This window comes from Vanessa tameamea, chromosome 27 (genome assembly GCF_037043105.1).
Source record: "Vanessa tameamea isolate UH-Manoa-2023 chromosome 27, ilVanTame1 primary haplotype, whole genome shotgun sequence".
NCBI lineage: Eukaryota > Metazoa > Arthropoda > Insecta > Lepidoptera > Nymphalidae > Vanessa > Vanessa tameamea.
Window position 1 is genome coordinate 1,787,602 of NC_087335.1, and position 20,273 is coordinate 1,807,874.

Genomic DNA, 20,273 nt, shown 5'->3' on the forward strand with positions numbered 1-20,273 from the left:
AGTAACAATGTCTATTAGCTGTGGTGAACACTCACCATCAGGTGTCCCATTTGTCAGTGTGTCAAACTATTTATAATTGATAAAGAATATCATCCTTTTACATTTGAAATCATCCAAAATCAGTGAACTACCTGTCAGTCGAGTTAGACGGCAGAAATTTTGTGTTGGTCCTTGTCTCCACGTTGGCAGCAGTGGAGACGTCGCGTTTTGCGCTGACGGTCACGTTCGCGCCCAACGACGCCATTGGAATGTTGCCATATTCTTGTGATGCTAAGATTTTAACGAGTTAAATAACAGGTATTATTTATTTAAGTTAATAAAATGTTATAAGTACCAAGTATTTTAGCTGGAACATACTGTTTTATTGTTATCTCCGTTGATCGATGTTGATCGACGTTTCGACAAACATGAGTAACCTTTATATAATATTCGATCCGTCAAGTTTGTAATTGTACATTTTAAACATGCGCAAAGTGTACAACCGGTATCATATTTTTAGACCTAAAGAATTTTATAGACCGTTGCCTTGAATTGCAATTTGTTGTAATGTTCAGATTTTTTTCTTCCTGATATTCCACAGGCGACTCTTTTATATACATTTTTTTAAATTTAATTTTAGCTTATGGCAAGCATAGAAAAATGATTATTAGAGATACTACATAGAGAAATTATTAATGAAAGTATGTCACAACCATTTGATAATGTATGAAATCTAAGCCTGATCCATGTTTTTGAAATACATATACGAGAAATTCATATTTGGTGGAAAAATTGATACCTCAAGCCTATTCTGTTATAAATATTTTTCATAACAATAAAAGGTATAGTCGTATATACCAAAATTAGCGTCAGCTTTTCACGGTTTTGGATATACTTACCATTAATTATTTTAAAAACAATTCGAATCGTTCTATCTTCCAGCTTAGCTTAAATATATCTTCTTAACTAATAGCAATTTAGACCATCGTTTGGTTTTTTTTTTTTACTCAAGTAAAGACGTTTCGTATAAATTACGAGATACTAGCACCATACCTTTCAGAAGATGTTGATATTGTGAATCCTCTATTTCTGCCTTCTCTTGTGTCGCCGTTAGCGATTTGCTATGAAGTACCAACGGATCCATTGGGCTAAAACAATTTTCAATTACATTTCCGTCCACAATATCATACCAATTGTGAATTCTTTTCAATGTAAAAATGGATAACTCAAAAATGCTTGTCAACGTGTCTAATATCATAAAATTTTATTTTTGGACGACATTTATTGGCATTTGCTGATAGAAAGTTTGTATTACGTTCGAAGATATTTTTGGGTTATACAAATAACTGATAACTGAGTTTGTGTTTTAAAATGTTTTTTTTTTGCATGAAATTTTATAGCATTTAATTTTGATATTAGCCGATTGTTATTTAGAAGAAAATCAATAGGGTTTGGCTCACTAAGCATGCCATAGCTCGTCTGTAGAGCAATTATGAGACTTGTTATTAGGTACGTAACTTTTAAAATTTTCCTTATTATCCATATTTTTGTATTTCCAATAACATTTCATTGGATTACAGCAATCATTCAACTGATATTTGCAAAGGAAAAGTTTAAAATACTTGAAAGTGTATCTTTGAAAATTATTTTAATTCAACATGCGCTAATAATATACTTTCTTGGTTGGAAATTAATGTTTTTTTTTTAACTTGGAAAGTTTTTTTTTAATTTTCAAAGATATCCCGAGGATCAGTTGCAGTTATGACAACAGTAATGGGGAACAACTGTAGCTTAATTTGGAATATTAATTGAGAAATAAAATGAATGTTAAATAGAAAAGAAGACTGGCAGTCATTATTTGTTTTTAAATTATCTTTTCTTTTTAAACCTCTAATAATTCTTATCGATTTTTTGATAGAACATTTTGGTACGAAGTCGTTATATTCATGAAAATATCTATGTCTTTACTAAAAGAACTGTCTAAAATGTCTTTACTAAACGATATATAGCCGATTAGAATAACAGGATGAATAAAGATACATTTTGACACCATTGGTAGAAGTCTAATATATATTATAACCAAATATCAAACATTCTAGAAAGATCAGCCATCTTGGTAATTTGTAGTGACTATAATTCAAGAGTTTGAAAAAGAAGGAAAACCGGTAGCCATAAATGACGATAACTCACCTTTTGGAAATCTTAAGTACATTAGATACTATAAATGTAGTTGCAAATTTGTTTAAGCAAATTATTATTACTTCGCAATCTTAAGCGAGAATATATACAGTAGGAACGAATTCTACCAAAATAAATAGTTGCATCATTATCAATAAGTCTAAGAGAACGTCTGCCAATCTTCTAAGATTGTTATCGTTACCTAGCATCCCCCGGCTGGTCCTGAGGCGATAGTGGCACGAGGTAGTCGCCCGCCGAGCGCTGCCAACATCGCGAGGTAAGCGCACAGGGAGACCAACATTACAGTTACACACCACGTATACATAAACTTACTTTTTATAATTTTTGCTATGTTATTATATCAAATGAGATTGCCACAATATTTAAAACATATTGCGTATATCATGTAATTTGATATAATCCCTAAAAAGTTCGTCATAGATGTTATATGTAAACGTATGGACTTACTAAATATATGAGAGATATATATTTTAAGATGTGGTGCTGTTTTTTGCACCGTCTCATCGTGGATGTGTTTTGCTCATGTTAAAATCTCCCTGAGTCTCCACTTCAGGTCTAAGCGTGCATCATATACTGGGTTTTGTAAAGTTTGTCATCATTTTTTTTATGTATAAATTTTTTGGTTCGATTTTTTTTTTTTACAAAACCCAGTTAATAGGATAAAGGTAAAATAAGAAAAATACAGGTATAGATTCTCGCTATAGCTACTAGGCAAGTATACACTCAAATTTTGGAAATGTTTCGGTAAAAAAAGAGATTCTTTGAAATGACATTGTAGAAGCATGAGTGATTAATGAAAAATTGTTATGTATTATTGATAAACGATGTCAGTCATGCATTATTAAATTTATGAAATGATATTTGTGAAAAGAAAAAAATTAAAGCATTCCAATGAATCTCTCTCTAACTACTGGGTATCTATATCTCTACGCGATTTTCATTCAGGAGAGGGAGTTAGAAAAAATATATAAAACTTATAAAATGGTATGATCATGCGCCACTCTCAAGCACGCTTTTTAATATCGGGCCGCTAACACCGAAAGACGTGGAAAAAAAAATAAAAATCGGATCCAGTTACTTGCTTCTAGTAGCCAGAGCGAAAACATTTGGAAAGAAAAAAAAAACAGTTACAAATTAGTACATTTTTAAATTGACAATTTATTTTACATAATCTGCGTATATTTATATTATATTATACAGATAAACTCCAGTAAATATATTTAATTAAAATTTAAATCGTTAAATTATATTATGTTTATATAAAAAAGTATCTTTTTTGGTTGTTCAATAAAATATTCCATAAATTATTATCTGTTCGATTAGGTTATATTAAAAAAATAATAAAAAACATTATTTGGTAAGATTTTTCTAAATTATAATAAATAAATTCAATTTGTTTTGGTGTGAAAATTATTGAACAACAATTATTGAACAATTCGAATTACATTGATTCAAAACTATCGAATCCATATTCGAATTTCCCGCTCATTATAAAATGGCGGCTTTTTGAACGCTATACATGTAGCCATTCCATAAAAAAATTAAATTATTTAAAAACGAATTCCCTAGTTTATTTTTCGTCTGACCATGATATAATATCACTCAGCTCAGGACTAACATGGATGTTTAGAGACGAGTAGGAATTACTACATGTTAAAGCGAGACAGATATTCTGACCGGTAACTTAAGATGAAATGGTATCAAACATTCATATTTTTGTATCGAATCAAGTAAAATAATGTTCATGGTAATTTTGTTGTAAAAACAACAAACAAAAAAATGTCTAAACCAATAATATGAGAATACGAGTTATTATTGGATAATTATTGTTATTATCAAATACTTTTTGAATACGAATTAATCGAACTAAATGGAATAAATTTACATTAACGGCTTCTATTTTTTTTTAATAAAACGGCCAAAAGGCCTTTTACAGTTCGGCCTCGTCTTTAATTTAAATCATTTTTTTTACAATAATAATAAATTATGCTCTTAAATGAATGTTTTTATTTTTAAAAATTTGAAGTTAATTTACTTGGTACTTGTTCAAAAGTATCAAATTTAAGAAGTATAAAATTGTAAATTAATACAGTAATTTTGCAATTATCTATAGTCGCTGAACTGTCAAACTGTGAACCGTATAATGTTAAACGTCACTGGGTGACAATAACTGTCAATGTATATGATAAGTGATCGCCTATTCAATCAGGATAATTATATTTATATTTGATACCATTTGCATAGTATATTCTATCCTATGACATTACGTTACGTACCTGTGGTCCATTAGCTTCAGGTAATTCAGGGGGTGCAAGATATGAGCATAGAAGCGGGAGAGGTGCGTCCGTTATTTCTGGATCCTATTAATGATTGGTTACGATATTATTTTTTATATATCAATAAAATACATCGATATAATTGTCTCGTTGGTCTAGTGGCTGGCTAGATATAAGGTCATTGATCCCGAGGTTCGGGGTTAAATTTTTTTTTTTTTTTATAACAGCTCGGACTCTGAAAGTTGGATGTGTGACTCCCGTGCCTTGGAAAGCACGTAGAGTCTCATCCACCTGAATACTTTCCGGTAGAGTTGGATTTGCCGTCCCATCGCATTACGAGAGCGAATAGATCGTGCACCTGTGTTTGTGCACACTCACGTGCACGATAATATTAAAGTCAGGAAACATCTCCTGTGTAGTTGACAAGTCTCCCTTGATCGAAATCGGTGAGGACGACGACATCATCTTTTTAACCATGGACCAAATCTGGTCCACGGTTTTTAACGGTCCAATTAGATTAAGCAATAGATCATATTCATCGTGGTATTTCAATAACATCACTTGTATCAATAATTTTAATACAAATAATTTGGTCCATATATTTTTTTATTAAAAATAATAATTTCGATACTCTACGCGTGAAATTTTATTAAGGCGCTACCTCAAAATCAAGACCAAAATATATTTGTTTATGGTCAGCATATTTATTGCCATAACGAGTAGATAAATGAACAGTTGCTGATTATGTAGATGACACTAGCCTGCACTAATCTCTGTAGTCTGTCGAACATCTGAGCGAAGGAAGGTCGCTCGGTGGGGGCAGGGTTCCAACACTCACACATCAGCCTGTATACGTCAGGCGGACAGCCTGTTTGGACAAGAAAAAAACATTATTTCACGTTCAAAAATGATGTTTTAGGCTTCTTCGATAAATAATTAGTAAGACGAAGACAACGGTGATGATTTAAAAAAAAAACATTTTTATAGTATAGGGTGAAGGGGTTGATGATGTGTCACAAGCTTAACCCTGACGTCACCTATATTAACTTGCATATTTGTTACAAAACCAACTGTACCGTAATATTTAGAAGATAACATACCAGGTGGTTTTTCCAGTCTCCCGCCACCAGATACCATCTGCATAACCTCTCGGTTCGCGCAGCCGGTGTACGGCATGATGCCCAGCGAGAAAACTTCCCAAAGTAGCACGCCGTAGGACCTGGGAAGAGTTAGACGAATTTCTAACATAAGCCATCTTCTAAATTTTCTTTTAGAACAACCAGATAATTGTAGAATGTTCTATTCCTTCTTTTAATTATGAGTTACTTGTTTTACGAATTATCGTACACATTTGTACGATATGGGTCATGAACTAAAACAAAACTATTCTTGTGGTTTCATGTTATGGATATATATTTTCCATGCGGTTTGACATGATATTTTATAAATAAACAAGTAATTCTCACCAGACATCCGTTTTGACCGTAAATATCCCATCTATATAGGCTTCGGGGGGCATCCATTTAATAGGCAGCATGGCTTTCCCCCCTTTCTTGTAATAGTCAGAACGGTAGATGTCTCTGGCCATGCCGAAGTCAGCTATCTTCACAACTCGTCCGGGTCCGCGGGAAGTCAGTAGACAATTGCGCGCAGCTATATCCCTGCGTATTGCATTATGGATTTTGTGACTTCTGTGATATTGTTTTCTGATAATAGAGCTGATGAGGAAAAAGCTCTCAACCTCTCTCGAGGAGAAGTTTTGGAAGTAAACGTATGTGAAGGCTATTCCAATCGAAGAATGAAAGATAAACAAACTTTAGATTTTCATATAATATGCCATTTATTAATAGCCTAACTACGAGTATATTGTTTACTACAGATAGTTCTTCATTAATATAATTTACTCTAATTTTACTTCCGAAGTTCCAATAACAGCTTCGTCAATGTTCTAAACGCAATTGTTTCGCAAATCCATCATGAATATCATTGATTATTAAAGCTCTCGACCTCACGCCAATTTGATATCAAATGTGCTTTCGTCCTTTTTTGGTTGGACTAAACTATTCGTAAAGGATTGATAGTCATGTGGTTACGAATAATCAAGAGAACAATTTTGTGCAGATTTACCGACAAAATTGTGCCGAAAATGGTTGTATTTGTTACCAATACTGATGAACACGTAAAATCAATAGGAACGTTAATGTTTACAAGTTAAAGCATAATTTAAGGCATTGAAATTAATATATACTTTTTTAAATTATGAAAATGTCACCCAAATATATAACTAACCTGTGAACGAATCTCTTTGCTTCCAAATACTTGCATCCTTTGCATATATCCAGCGCGCAAAGCAAGAGGTCCTTCATAGTAAGAGCGCTGGCCCTCTCCGGTCGGGGACGACTCTCTCGGAGGAAATTCTTCAAATCCCCACCGGCCAGTAGCTCCAGAACTATGAACCTGAAGGACCATTTTTTTTCGTTTGGATTTTTGCACTTTATCTCATCCTGACGATGGAAATATTGTCATCATACGATATAAAACGATCGAGCAATGGAAAGGAGAGCCTAAACAGCATTGCAACAGTACAGTTTTTATGCAGGGCAAATAAAATACCTCCTAAGGAGTTCATCGCTCAGCTCGATGGCTTTGTCGTATAAGGTTTAAAGTGTTCTCCAATCCTACAGAAAAAATCTCACCATTCGAGGCGCGGCTCACCTGGGGTGGCGGTCGAAGCAGACGCCGATGAGGTGCACGATGTTGGGGTGGTTGAACTTGGCCATGATGGCGGCCTCCATGAGGAAGTCGGACTCGGCCTGCCCCGTGGACAGCTCGGGCAGCGTCTTGACGGCGACGGGCATCTCCAGCGCGTCGCCCGCGCGGTGGCGGTACAGCCCCTGGTACACCTCGCCGAACGCGCCCTGCCCGAGCGCCCTGAGCACAGACGCACACACAAACGCACACACGCACACCCGGTGTCAGCTTTGCGATCGCTTTTAATTCATGAACTACAAAAGTAAAAACTCACTTGACAAGCTTCAAACTCTCCCTGGCTACTTTTGGCAGCCCTCTGACGTCGACCCCCTGAGGGAGGAAGCTCTCGCTGCCGTAGTGCGGGTTGAAGGCCATGTTCAGGGTATTGTCGCCTCCAGGAGCCGTTCTTAATCTGTGTAGCTGTAACTCCTGCTGTCTTATCTGTTTCTGTATCAGATCCTCTTCTTTCTTACGTTGATATTTATTGTCTGTGAATAGATCATAATACTAGTGTTATTCTTGACCTTGATAGTGTTTTTTATTACTAGCGAGCTATATATGGCGAATGATATGATTTAATATAATTGATTAATAAAAAAGTATTAATGTTATACTTACAAAAATGAAGAGAAACCACGAATATGACTCCGAGACACAGCACCACGATGATAGATAGTACTATAAGGCTTATCAGCCACATTTGGGGCCAGCCTTCCTCCACTAAAAATAATTAAAATATGAATGAATATTAGACTAAAGCCTCCAATTTCCAATCGCCTATAATAGCGCCTTAAGAACGATTCTCTTGGCGAAATATCGAACGAAACCTTCAAACACCAATTAATTTTGTAGCTAACGCAGAATATAATCAGTTTTTTTTTCATTTGTTTTTCAGAAAATTCCCTAAGATGCTATTGAATTTCTTGATGACTTTCTCAGTAATTGATAACTTATTAATTTAAAATAGTCACGTGAAACGACTCAAAAGTTGTACTCAAGAGTACATTTTGATTTTACATTGAATATTATTTTGCTCAAAGGAATATCAGCTGACTACCATCTGAATCCTCATCTTGCGTGAATATCACACTCACATATGCACTTGGTGGGGTCATTGGCGTCCGTGGACCAAGACGACGGGCAATAGCACTTCACTTCACTCCTGTATTCGTTCATCGCGACACATCGGTAGTTGCAGCCGCATTTCTAGCGCAAGAAAATTGTTTTAATAGATTCGATTAGTTAACACAAACGGCTAAAATCAATGTAAATTTCGTCATACAAATCATTCGTCTAATTTACGTCAGAAGTTATGACTCAGTTCGCTACTTTTCCGAAAAAAACGGTTTATGGACTTGCCTAGTTCAATAGCTATCTGGAATGTTATGAGGGAAAGAATACAGCGTAAGGGCACTTGTTCTCATCGAAAGATATGACCGCAGTGGAGGAATATCTTGGAATAAGTCGTAGGTCAAATTCTTCGTTTTAAAGAAGAGGAATTTTGTTCGGCAAAGCTATTATAATAAAATATCTTTACCTATTTCCTACAAGAAAGGAAGCTAGCATATTTTGGGCATATGAGTAACACCAAGTAATATGAACTCCTTCGAATTATTATGCCGAGGAGGTAGCAGGCGTGCGGAGGCCTGGGCGCAGGAGTGTAACATGGTTTAAAAGCTTGCGCCAATGGGAGAGCATGAATAAGAGCACCGATCTTAAAAGTTGAAAATACAAAAAAGAAGATAGTCTTACATCATATCCAAGTGATGGTAGGACTCCCTTTATACTTACATGTATAGCCGGAACCACCAAAACTTCACCAGGGCCAGTTCTCAAGGCCATATTGACTTCCGCATATTCTTTTATCCCCCGGCTGATGTCCACATATGACCATCCCCCTCCACCGTGCTGCCCATCACCCTCATTGGTGTTACCACCTACGTAATTAAGAGATAATTAAGTATTAATTACATGTATCATCAAAATCACCTTGTCGGCGAAAGAAAAAAATCAAGTTTGGAACATATTAAGATGTTTATAATACTAAGTTGTATTTTTACTAAAACGAAAAAAATGTGATAAGCTTCAAGCATAAGCCGTTTTCTAAAACTGCTCCAAATTTCAGCTGAAAGATTTGATCACACATATGAACAAGTGAAGATAAATGAGAAAAAAGAGGAAAAAAGACATTAAACGTCAAATAATGAAATAGAGATATTAATGGTAAAACTGACAAATTGATAATATACAATAATATACTAAGATTATTCAGAAAACTAGATATTTTAACATCTATCTGTACTTACCAACCCATCCTCCACCGCCACCTCCTCTCAGACATCCCCCACCCCCGCCACCGAAGCCCCCATGGGCTCCCCCAGAACACGCCGCACCACCGAATCCTCCTTCCCTTAGGGACGTGCCACGAACCAGTTCAAAGCCTGGCGTTATCGGGCCTGGCCGAGATATCCATCCTCCACCAGCACCTAAATTGATTTATAAGTATTTGTTTATATTAGTTATATTTATACAAAATGTTCTTTATTTAAATTAGGTACTCAGTGGCAAATGGGCCAACTGATAGTAGGTGGACCACACCATTATATTGGCACTGTAAGAAATATTAATCATCCCTTACGTCGTCGGTACGTCTCAAAGCTTGGGAACCAAGATGTTATGTCCCTCATGTTTGTAGTTAATATTTCTAACAGCGCCAATGTCTATGGGCGGTGGGGACTACTTACCATCAGGTGCCCCCCATTATTACATTAAAAAAAAAATATTATTAATATTTTTACTCTTAAAAATATGGTACGATAAAAGATTATTAGATTAGACTACACCATAATGTTGATAGAACTTACCAGAAGTCTTCCCAGGCTGGCCGTACATGTAGCCAGATTCCGGCGTGGTATTTGTTCGTCCTCGAGCGTGCTGTGAACCGTCGTCCCTGAAAACCCCCACTGATAGACCTCCTCCACCGCCTCCCACCAGCAAGGGTATAGGCTGACCTTCTTTGTCCAACTATAGATTGGATAAATTAATAAAATGGATTAAATTTTGATATATTATAAAATGGTTGATTTGTCTTGATCGTAATTTCTAAATCACTCTGATAATTAGGGTAATATTTACAGAATAATATTTGTTTTCACGAAACGTGGCTCCATAGTTACGTCAGACTTTTTTTATATTTTATATTTTTGGAGAAAAATTAACTAATCATCTAATATTTACAACATAAAATACAAACATACTTTTTGTAATTTTATTATTATAATTATTAAATTATTTACATAGTCCCATTTGAACCTAGTAAGTATATGTAACTTAGGAGGATTGGATACATTGCATGGAAATATATGGTAGGCTACGTCCACCGAAACTCACCAGGAAGACGAACGTAGCACCCCCTCCCCCTCCCCCGCCGTCGTTCACGTGCGTGTTGCGCACCTCGTGCGTCTTACTCGTGAACACGATAGCCGTCTCATTGGAATCCCTCCTGGAACACTCCTGACTCTCCTGCGCCGACAGAGTCTAGAAGAAAGACAATAGAAGTCAGAAAGACACTCGACGCGATGACCGCCCCGGGTGCTTCGGAGCCGAGGCCGACCTTCTTGCAGGCGTTCATGCCCTGCTGGCCCAGCAGCAGGTAGAGGCGCTCCCCGCGGTGCAGCTCGAACAGGCCGCGCGCCTGCGCCGCGTGCGACACGCCCGCCCACATGGAGCCGAGCCCGCCCGACGCGCCCGTCGCCAGGATGCTGCGGACAGGCGTTTGCATCGGAGAGCGCTAGCCTCAGGGTGCTCGGGGAACGTATTTTTTAATTTCATTTGTTTTGTGAGCTGCTTCGTAATGATCTAGTACGACATACGTATGTCAAAGATGTACAGCGAGCAAGACTCACAATTATTTTGTATATATCATAATTACAACGCAAATTAAATGAAAACCTATTATATAAGCTTGACTCTGAATAGTGACTATATTGTCCCTGTATTCAGAGCCGTCTCAAGCTATGCTGGGGCCCTTGGGCACCCATGAATTTGGGGCCCTTTTGCTAAATATTTTTTGGTTTAATTTGGTAAATTGTTGGTTCTTCGGGGTCCTCTCAGGATGGGGGCCCTGCGCACGTGCCCCGTGAGTGGTAAAGACGGTAATGCCTGTATTTATCCCTAAGATTTTATTAATCATGTGGCATTTAAATAATAGTTACTTACGACCGTCGATGTCTAAAGACGCGCCCCGAGTAAGTCGAACAAAATACTGCATTTCGTATATATAGTGCGAGAGTGAGCAAGCATATATGGCGTTATTCGCATTCTTACAAAATCATACGATAATATTGAGTCTTTGTTATTCGTAGAATAACATAACATATAATTTGCGATTGAATCTCAAACTATTTTAAACTATAATGTATAACTTTAAATTAGCTGAATGTTAATTAAAATCAAATATTCTTTATTCAAGTAGGCTCATAAAAGCACTTTCGAATCGTCATGTTACAGAGTTGAAATAAATTTTAAGCTACCACCGGTTCGGAAATTAGATTTTACCGAGAAAAACCGGCAGGAAGCTCAGTAGTTACTCTTTTCCACCATTTTAATACAGAGTCTGTCGATAAACAACAATTTTTTTTTTAAATCCTGCCTAGAAATCAGTAAATACTAAGTTCACACTTTTTTGTATCTTTAATATAATCTTGTTTTGAGAAACATGCCTTATTTATCAATGTTTTTTTTCATATGAGTTTTAAATATTATCGTATTCATATTGTATTCGTTTTTATTAGTAGTATTGTAGGCGTTTCCTTTTTCACTACATATTTACAAACAAATTGTAAATATGTAGTATAATTATTTTATTTTTTAATTCATTTTTAAATTTTTAACGGCAAGCATGCAAGTGTTATTTTGTGACGAGAAGAACTACAAACTACTTAGTGACCAGTACCCCTACAATCTTAATACCAATTTTAATAAAGCTGTTAAAGTCTTATAAATACATAATTGGCATCACGTCCTTATAATATATATCTTATATATTAATACCGTGAGCCGATTTTTGTCCCAGTGTTTATGGGATGATAGTTGCACATAAAAAATCGGTTAAAGTCTCATTTTGAAGAGCTCCAGCCGTACATGGGCAGAGGATTCCTTGATTGCAATTTACTAAATTGTTACGATTTAACGGAAAAAAGTTACTGACCGGTTAGAATGCGGTGCTACGACTGTATGAGACAAAAAATGAAAAACTTAAACAAAATTAAAGTAAATTGTTATCGAAAAACTCCAATTCTAACTGAACTAATGACATTACATGACATATTTGACATTAAATTTAAATAAGGTTTCATATATTTGGCGCCAAATATAGATGAGCGACTTGCAGTTTACGATTAAATAAAATCAAATCTATCATAGATTTCGAAATTCCTAAAAAAACCTTAGAATAAACGCGATGTTTCGCGGGCGACCCACTAGTGACAATAAAACTCCAGTAACTCACGTATACAACCCCTCGTTAGGCACCTCCCACACTTGTATCCCCTGGTAGGGCTTGCCTTGCAGCACCGTTACCGCTACGGGCGTATTGTTGTAGGCGATGTCACACATGGTCTGATTTGGACCGTAACGGCCCGTGGTACCGCAGGTGGAGAAACGGTAATCTAAAATGTTTTATTAATTTAGTACCTTATAATGTAGAAGATCTTTGTCAGAGCTGAATTATTGCCAATAATTATATACTTTTTTTTATAGACACACTGAGTAGTCGGTACTTAACCACCTGATGATAACTTTCGACCAACAGCATTGTCACTATAAAAAAAACATTAACCATTCCATACGTCGCAAGTGCGCCTTGTTGAACTAAGATGTTATGTCTATTTAATATGAACTAACATTGTCTCACTTACCCTTTAAACTACAATACAATTATACTAAGAATCGCTGTTTGGCGGAAGAATAAACGGTGGTACCTATCCAGACGGACTTGTGCAGAGACGTAACAACGTGCTAATGTCCCATAGCTGGGCAAAGAGAGGGGAGAGGAGGCTCTCCCTTGTTGAGAAGAAGATTTGGAGTTCAGTCCACTCTGCTCCAACACAGGTCGATGGATACACATGAGGCAGAATTACATTGACATTAGACGCATGCAGGTTTCCTCGTGACGTTTTCCTTGAACGCCGAGCACGAGATGAATTATAAATACAACCGTTGCCGGCCAATAAGCCATTTCAAATGAAATAGTTATTTAAGACAATAAAATATATATAAACTATACTTACATGTAGCATCAACGAAATCTGGATGAGGCGTGGTCTTCTCTTCGAATATGGGATCGTAATAATTGTAATCTCCTAACGCTGTGGAGTTTATGTTTAGGCCGAAACATTCGGGTGCCATCGAAAAGTCATCTATCGCAGAGTCCGAGTAGATCCGCATGCCCATGCGAGTTTTGAAGATGAAATAGTACCTGAAAAAATTAAATACATAAAGGGAATTTAAAGATTTTTAATATCTACACTTATATTATGAACGAGCAGTTGAATTTATCTTCTAATAATATTTTCAAAGTATATTAAAGTATAACTTTGGGTATGAATAGGTAATACCAAAAATAATCGTCGCCAGATCCACGTGAATGGTAACGTCGAGGGGATCGGTTAGTTTTTGTATTTATTACATAACATAATCAGCCTGTAAATTTCCCACTGCTGGGCTAAGGCCTCCTCTCCCGTTGAGGAGAAGGTAGAAGGTATGGAGCATATTCCAGCACGCTGCTCCAATGCGGGTTGGTGGAATACACATGTGGCAGAATTTCGTTGAAATTAGACACATGCAGGTATTTATTAATTCAAATCATTTGTAAAAAATACATTGGTAAAGAAGGCATATTATTCGATACAAGATTATACAGATAATAAAAAGGCGTGGAGTTAATGATTGTTGACTTCCAGGCAGGATATATAACATACATATATAATTGTATTTAACTAACATGACTGTATTTTTAGATGTTGAAAAAGAGTAACTACTGAGAATTAAAAAAAGAAGAATCAATCGTAATAGGGAATAATACAAAATACATAGTAACGTGTAGATTTAAGAACTTGCCGCCGCAATGAAGTGCCAATAAAGATTCAAGACAAACGAATATAAAATAACATACTGACCTAAATAAAAGACAGGCGCCCGCCAAAAATACTGTTTATTTAGGGATAAATAATCTTACTGTTGCTTAGTAGGCTCGAGAGGCTCCTAACGATATATTGGATCAAATCGTGGAAACCCACTTCAAAATATTACTGCAGTGAAGAAGACATTAAGCAATGGGTAAGGTGAGGATCTCACATAACCCAATCTCCCGGAGAAGCAGGATACCAATTATAGGTTTCCCTATATTTCCTATTACAGGGTGCCCTAACCCTAACCCTAACTAATAAAAATTCTGATGCACAATCACACTCTGAGCTTCCCTTATATTATTCCTTACTAACTAACTCTTACCGGGTTCTTCTCAATGGAATATATATTCGGATATGGTAAACTTAAATTTTATTTAAAGTGATATAACGATTACAAAAGGGCTCATATATGGCAGAACCTGATGAAGTAACAATGGAGGGCTGGAGGCACCTAGCCCTCGAAATGAAGACATGCACATACAAATATACTACATTTATTGAGATATTAGTAATGGTTTAGGGCATGGGATCAGCGATGGGAAATACTGGAGCAGCCAAGTCGAGCAAATATTCATTAAATTGTATCTTGTAACGTGTGCAGTTGCAGCATTACTTTCTTTGATGGCAGTATATTTACTACTGAGGCAATCTGAATTCGTGTGTTAGGTATTTATATAACTAGCATTCTCATCTTATAATACGATTATGATTTGTACAATATATTATATTTATCAAGTATTTATGATACTGGTAACCATATATGTATGTACATTACTCTGATCTGAGACTGTTATAATAGCTTACCTTCGCGTTATATTTGGCAGAAAAATGGCAGCTCTGTACCAATTCTCCCCTTTATCCTTAGTGGAGAACCAGAGTGACGTGGTGATATTTCCTCTCGGAGTCAGTTCGACCACGTCAACGCTTAAAGAGCCGTAGTTGCGACCATTTTGTTGGTAGTAAAATCGAATCTGTTGAAGAAATTATATTTTATACATCAAATGTACAGATCATATTTATTAGATTTGTATAAAATTGAAACTTATTGTCCCCCGGTGTAATAATACCTACGGTAGGCAGACCTTAGAATACCTTATACCAACATTATTGAACAGTCTGCCATATAATTTAAAACTGTAAAAAATGTAAAAAACATTAAGAAAAAACTCGATGTATATTTTGCAAATATACAATAATTAATACAATACATGGAACACCTGTATACGCTATACTAAACGATGTTGTTCTGAGCAGGTTAATGAATAGTCAAAGCGTCAATTCGCTTATCGCTGTTTTATGAAAAAAATAAACAACTAATTGTAACATTATTTATTTGCTATGTACCTGCTTTTTGTTTCTTTTATATTTTATTTTGTTATTATTGTATAGTTTTAAGTCTATAAGTGTTGACAACGAATACCGATGTACGGATAAATCCAATAGGGTTTTTGTTACATCGTTTTTAATACAGTACAATATAAATAAAATGTATATTCACTTAAAATAAAATAAATAAAATTAAGTCTGAGTGGAGAAAAGGTTGAATGACTAAAAAAGGGGAGCAATAAAGCACCTTAAAAGATTAATCACAGAATATTTGGTTGAGTGTCGATAATACATCAAGCAAGAGGAATTTCGAAAAACAGATGGATGATCTGTATAAGGGTTAACATTTGCAGGAAGGGGTTAACTGAGGAGAGGACTAGAAATTAATGGAAGAGAGAAAAGCACATTGGCAACCCCAAATGAATGGGTTAAGGGTAACTGAATTATTTGACAAGCGACTTAGAAATTGTCGTTTCGATCATTATCCCTTGGGCAATTAACGTTGCCGTTACTAGTGTTCCTTTTTTAAATAAAATAATAGATTCACGACAACAGCTTACCATGCAGCAGTTATAATATCTAGAGTTAATATCTCCGTGAAGCTTAGGCGGCGGATTGAAGATGACGGTTTTCATAACCGCAGTAGATGCGAAGTCAGCCCTCTCCTTATTCGGTCCGGTTACATTCATGTTCACGAAGAAATAGTAGCCGACGCACGTTGTTAGGGTGTAGTTCATGTGCGCGGGTGAGAGCGGCACCATGGGGTTGGCCGTGGTGTACACCAGCGTTGGGCCGCACGTGTGGTCGTAGTTCGGGCCTGTCTTGTCAGTGGGCGTGGGACCGCTGTGACGCGACCATTTTAGGATCGGCCTAAAATATATTAACACTTTGTAAATTGTATCTGTCACGAATGCGAAAATATATATATATTTTTATAAATTTATACTGGACAACATCACACACATTACTCTGAACCCAATGTAAGTAGCTAATGTAATAGCTAAGTAACGACAGTACCGCATACACCCAGACCCAAGACTACATAGAAAACTAGTGAATTTTTTCTACATCGACTCGGCCGGGAATCGAACCCGGGACCTCGGAGTGGCGTACCCATGAAAACCGGTGTATACACTACTCGACCACGGACGTCGTCTAAAAACATTACCAAATCGAAGAATAAAAGTGACTTTTTAAATTAAATTACTATATTTTAATAATAATGCTGTACTCACTGAGGAACATTCTCGAAGCCGCATGAGTCTTGCTCGAAATTACAATATGAGCCGTACGGCATTTTGTCTGCAATAGATAGATAGAAGATAATTACAATTTCATTTATGAAAATTGAAAATTATAATGCCTAAATACAAAATACGCTTTTACAATTCTAGTCGTATCTGGAAACTATAGACAACCAACTCTGGGAACTAAGATGTTATGACCTTTATTAAAATAGTTTTATGGTAACAAAATTTGGCATTTATCTATCTAAACATATTTTCTAACAAAATTAGTTTCAGGCGTTTGGCGGACGAGTAAATCGGCCACCTGATGATGTAAGTGGTCACCATCGCCCATAGACAATGTAATGGCGCTGTAAGAAATATTAACCATTCCTTACATCATCAATTCGCCACCAACCCTGGGAAATAAGATGAGTGGGTGGTACTAACCCAGACGGACTTTCATACAACTTTCTCATCTTTGATGCAAGACTGAAACATTTTACACGTGACCTTGTAATTTTAATATAACTAATAAACTTACCGCAATTCTGGTTCTCATCACTGCCATCATCGCAGTCTTTCACAAGGTCACAAACTTGCTGCAGCTTGATACAGGAATCCTTCTACGGAAAAGATCAGATCTTATTAGTAAATGTACTAAACCAATATTATGATTACAATTTTTCCCGTTTTCTGTTTTCATGACACGCATGATGTCCATGATACACTCAGTGGATATATTATGTGTTTATTAGAAATGGATCTTCTAGTGTAATCGTTGAAGCAAAAAGGTAAGAAATTAACAGGATTGGATTCCAACAAATTTTGAAATCCCTACAATCTGAGGTATAACAGTGTATCTTATTTATTTCTAGATCAATTCCCTTAATACGGTGATTGTCCATTAATGCGAGTTCATTGCAAAACAGTAAAATATACCATTGCATAATTGGGAAGTCGGGTCGACTTCTTTACCTTTAATTATTATTCAACAAAGATGATGTTAATGTAATGATTTAACTTACATTCATAATTTTGCACTTAAGCTGCCCGTTCTGACATTCACCATTGAACACCGGCGGTTCAGGTAAACACTCCACCATGCGGATGTTGTCGAGCGCTATATGTGGTAGAGTCTGCGTAAGGCTCACGTAACTCGGTCTGGTTACCTCGACTATTATACGCACTTCCTGCTGGACTTTACCAATCATGAACCGCAAGGGCTGCCAACTGTGGACAAAAATCAATACGATTAAGCTACCAGTTTCAGTTCATACTTAGATTACTATTTATTAATCGAAAAATTTTCTACCATCTATCAACGTTTTTCAAGTAACTAGTATATACATATTCTTGATTCCGAGATCGTAGATTCACATCGTTGGTCGGCAATTTAAAGTAGTTGGGTGTTTCTATCAAGAAATTTTCAGACAGAGTTTACACTCCTTAAATTGGTTAGAAACGTAAACACGTTACTAACAAACAGGTATATGATATCTTCCTTGATTTATTATAATATTATTATTAAATATTAATAACAATCAACGCAATTTTAATTTATCTTTCATTATTGTTTACCATACGCACGAAAATCTAAATACAAAAACTATGTCTACAAAAATGATTTATCTTAAAAAAAGGTGGTTCAAAAATGGGGTTTATTTTATAAATGGTCTTATTAAGTAAAATTTCTAAGATTCATTTTTAAATCGTCAGAATAAGGTATTCATTTTCGTATATTTGCTTACCTATCGAAATTATTTCCTGCGACTTCTTGAAGAATCCATTGCACTTCGGAAATTGTAGATTCGGAGACCAGCCTTATACTTGCATTTTGCATCTTATTTTGGTGAAGACGAGCTTCGAACTAATCAAGAAAGAGTAAAATTCATTTCAGAATAATAGTATTAGATGTTAAATCAAAATATACGCCTTCATTCAGTACAAATTCCAAGAGACAAAACAATTCACCTATCATCTGTTTGTCAACCGATATATTTTTTGGTAGCTTTGACGAGCTTTAATGCAATCAATAAAAAATATTTGAAAATAAAAGTGGGATGTGGAATTTTTGAATCATTCGAATTCGTATATGTTTCCTTTTTCAATAAATGATTACAACCGAGTTTCGACCACTCTGAGAACACAAATATAATCCTGTAAAATAACGATTCCAAAGTACTTGTAAGAGACTATTTAAATTTAACACGTTTTGATTGGTCTACTGATTTATCCACTTATATGCCAGACAATATTTATAACATAAACATAAACATAATCAGCCTGTAAATTTCCCACTGCTGGGCTAAGGCCTCCTCTCCCGTTGAGGAGAAGGTATGGAGCATATTCCACCACGCTGCTCCAATGCGGGTTGGTGGAAATCGATGTTACAATATTTGTATAATTTATATTACCTTACAAAATTCCCAGAGACCTCGAAATGGTGGTGACTTAATCACCATGTTCTCCATCGTGGGATCCACCGGAAGATACAGGAAATGACCTGAAATATTAATAATATTAGTAAGTTATCACCAAACAATTAATAACTCTTATACAAGAGTTGTTCCAATTATTAATTTTACGACATCACCGTAACCTTCTGCTACAATTACTGACTATAGACTATGTCTGTATATAGTCCATAATAATAGCTTGTTAATGTCCAGCTGCTGGGCTATGGCCTGCTCTCTTTATGAGGCTTCTAGTTTATTTCACCTCGTTGCTATAAAGTGGGTTGATGAATTTATACGTGGATGATAAGCTTCCTTACTATCCAATAGTGCTGGCCTGTGTATAGTTAGCTCTACATTTCACATTTTTTCACATTAACAGCCTGTAAATTTCCCACTGCTCGGCTAATCCCTCCTCTCCCTTTGAGGAGAAGGTTTGGAGCATATTTCACTACGCTGCTCCAATGCGGGTTGGTGGAACACACATGTGGCAGAATTACGTTGAAATTAGACACATGCAGGTTTCCTCATGTTTACCTTCACCGCCGAGCACGAGATGAATTGTAAACACAAATTAAGCACATGGAAATTCAGTGGTACCTGCCTGGGTTTGAACCCGAAATCATCGGTTAAGATGCCCGCGATCTAGCCACCGGGTCATCTCAGCTCTTACTCTACTCTAGTTTTTAAATACTACAAAAGAATACGAAACAAAAATTATAGTCATTATTTTTCAAACGATAACCTAAACTACCTACTTACCCTAATCGTGTTGAGTCAGTTGTTGAAAATGAGTAAACGAAGAATTGATTTGGACTTAATGCAAATGTACTGGTATGTGGCCTAGTTCGCTATAGAAAGTCCACTTTG

General features: G+C 36.1%; 1 protein-coding gene across 2 annotated transcripts in view; it reads right to left on the bottom strand.

Moving 5' to 3' along the window:
• The window catches only part of LOC113404905 (tyrosine-protein kinase receptor), a 39,689-nt gene that overhangs the window by 5,117 nt on the left and 14,299 nt on the right, over positions 1 to 20,273 (bottom strand). Inside the window, exons 2-27 of one of the 2 annotated variants that reach the window (XM_026645980.2) lie at positions 19,365 to 19,453; positions 18,699 to 18,817; positions 17,976 to 18,180; positions 17,492 to 17,573; positions 16,957 to 17,023; positions 16,282 to 16,591; positions 15,200 to 15,366; positions 13,496 to 13,683; positions 12,715 to 12,874; positions 10,819 to 10,966; positions 10,596 to 10,742; positions 10,070 to 10,229; positions 9,512 to 9,691; positions 8,997 to 9,142; positions 8,300 to 8,411; positions 7,824 to 7,925; positions 7,480 to 7,693; positions 7,170 to 7,385; positions 6,744 to 6,911; positions 5,921 to 6,115; positions 5,555 to 5,673; positions 5,216 to 5,322; positions 4,455 to 4,538; positions 2,360 to 2,418; positions 1,033 to 1,127; positions 132 to 270 (exon numbers count right to left, since the gene is read on the bottom strand). In XM_026645980.2, coding sequence (XP_026501765.1) covers positions 132 to 270; positions 1,033 to 1,127; positions 2,360 to 2,418; positions 4,455 to 4,538; positions 5,216 to 5,322; positions 5,555 to 5,673; positions 5,921 to 6,115; positions 6,744 to 6,911; positions 7,170 to 7,385; positions 7,480 to 7,693; positions 7,824 to 7,925; positions 8,300 to 8,411; positions 8,997 to 9,142; positions 9,512 to 9,691; positions 10,070 to 10,229; positions 10,596 to 10,742; positions 10,819 to 10,966; positions 12,715 to 12,874; positions 13,496 to 13,683; positions 15,200 to 15,366; positions 16,282 to 16,591; positions 16,957 to 17,023; positions 17,492 to 17,573; positions 17,976 to 18,180; positions 18,699 to 18,817; positions 19,365 to 19,453 — 3,778 coding nt within the window. Of the gene's footprint in view, positions 1 to 131; positions 271 to 1,032; positions 1,128 to 2,359; positions 2,419 to 4,454; positions 4,539 to 5,215; positions 5,323 to 5,554; positions 5,674 to 5,920; positions 6,116 to 6,743; positions 6,912 to 7,169; positions 7,386 to 7,479; positions 7,694 to 7,823; positions 7,926 to 8,299; positions 8,412 to 8,996; positions 9,143 to 9,511; positions 9,692 to 10,069; positions 10,230 to 10,595; positions 10,743 to 10,818; positions 10,967 to 12,714; positions 12,875 to 13,495; positions 13,684 to 15,199; positions 15,367 to 16,281; positions 16,592 to 16,956; positions 17,024 to 17,491; positions 17,574 to 17,975; positions 18,181 to 18,698; positions 18,818 to 19,364; positions 19,454 to 20,273 lie in introns of those variants that run through there. The other variant, XR_003369452.2, reaches the window with a different exon arrangement.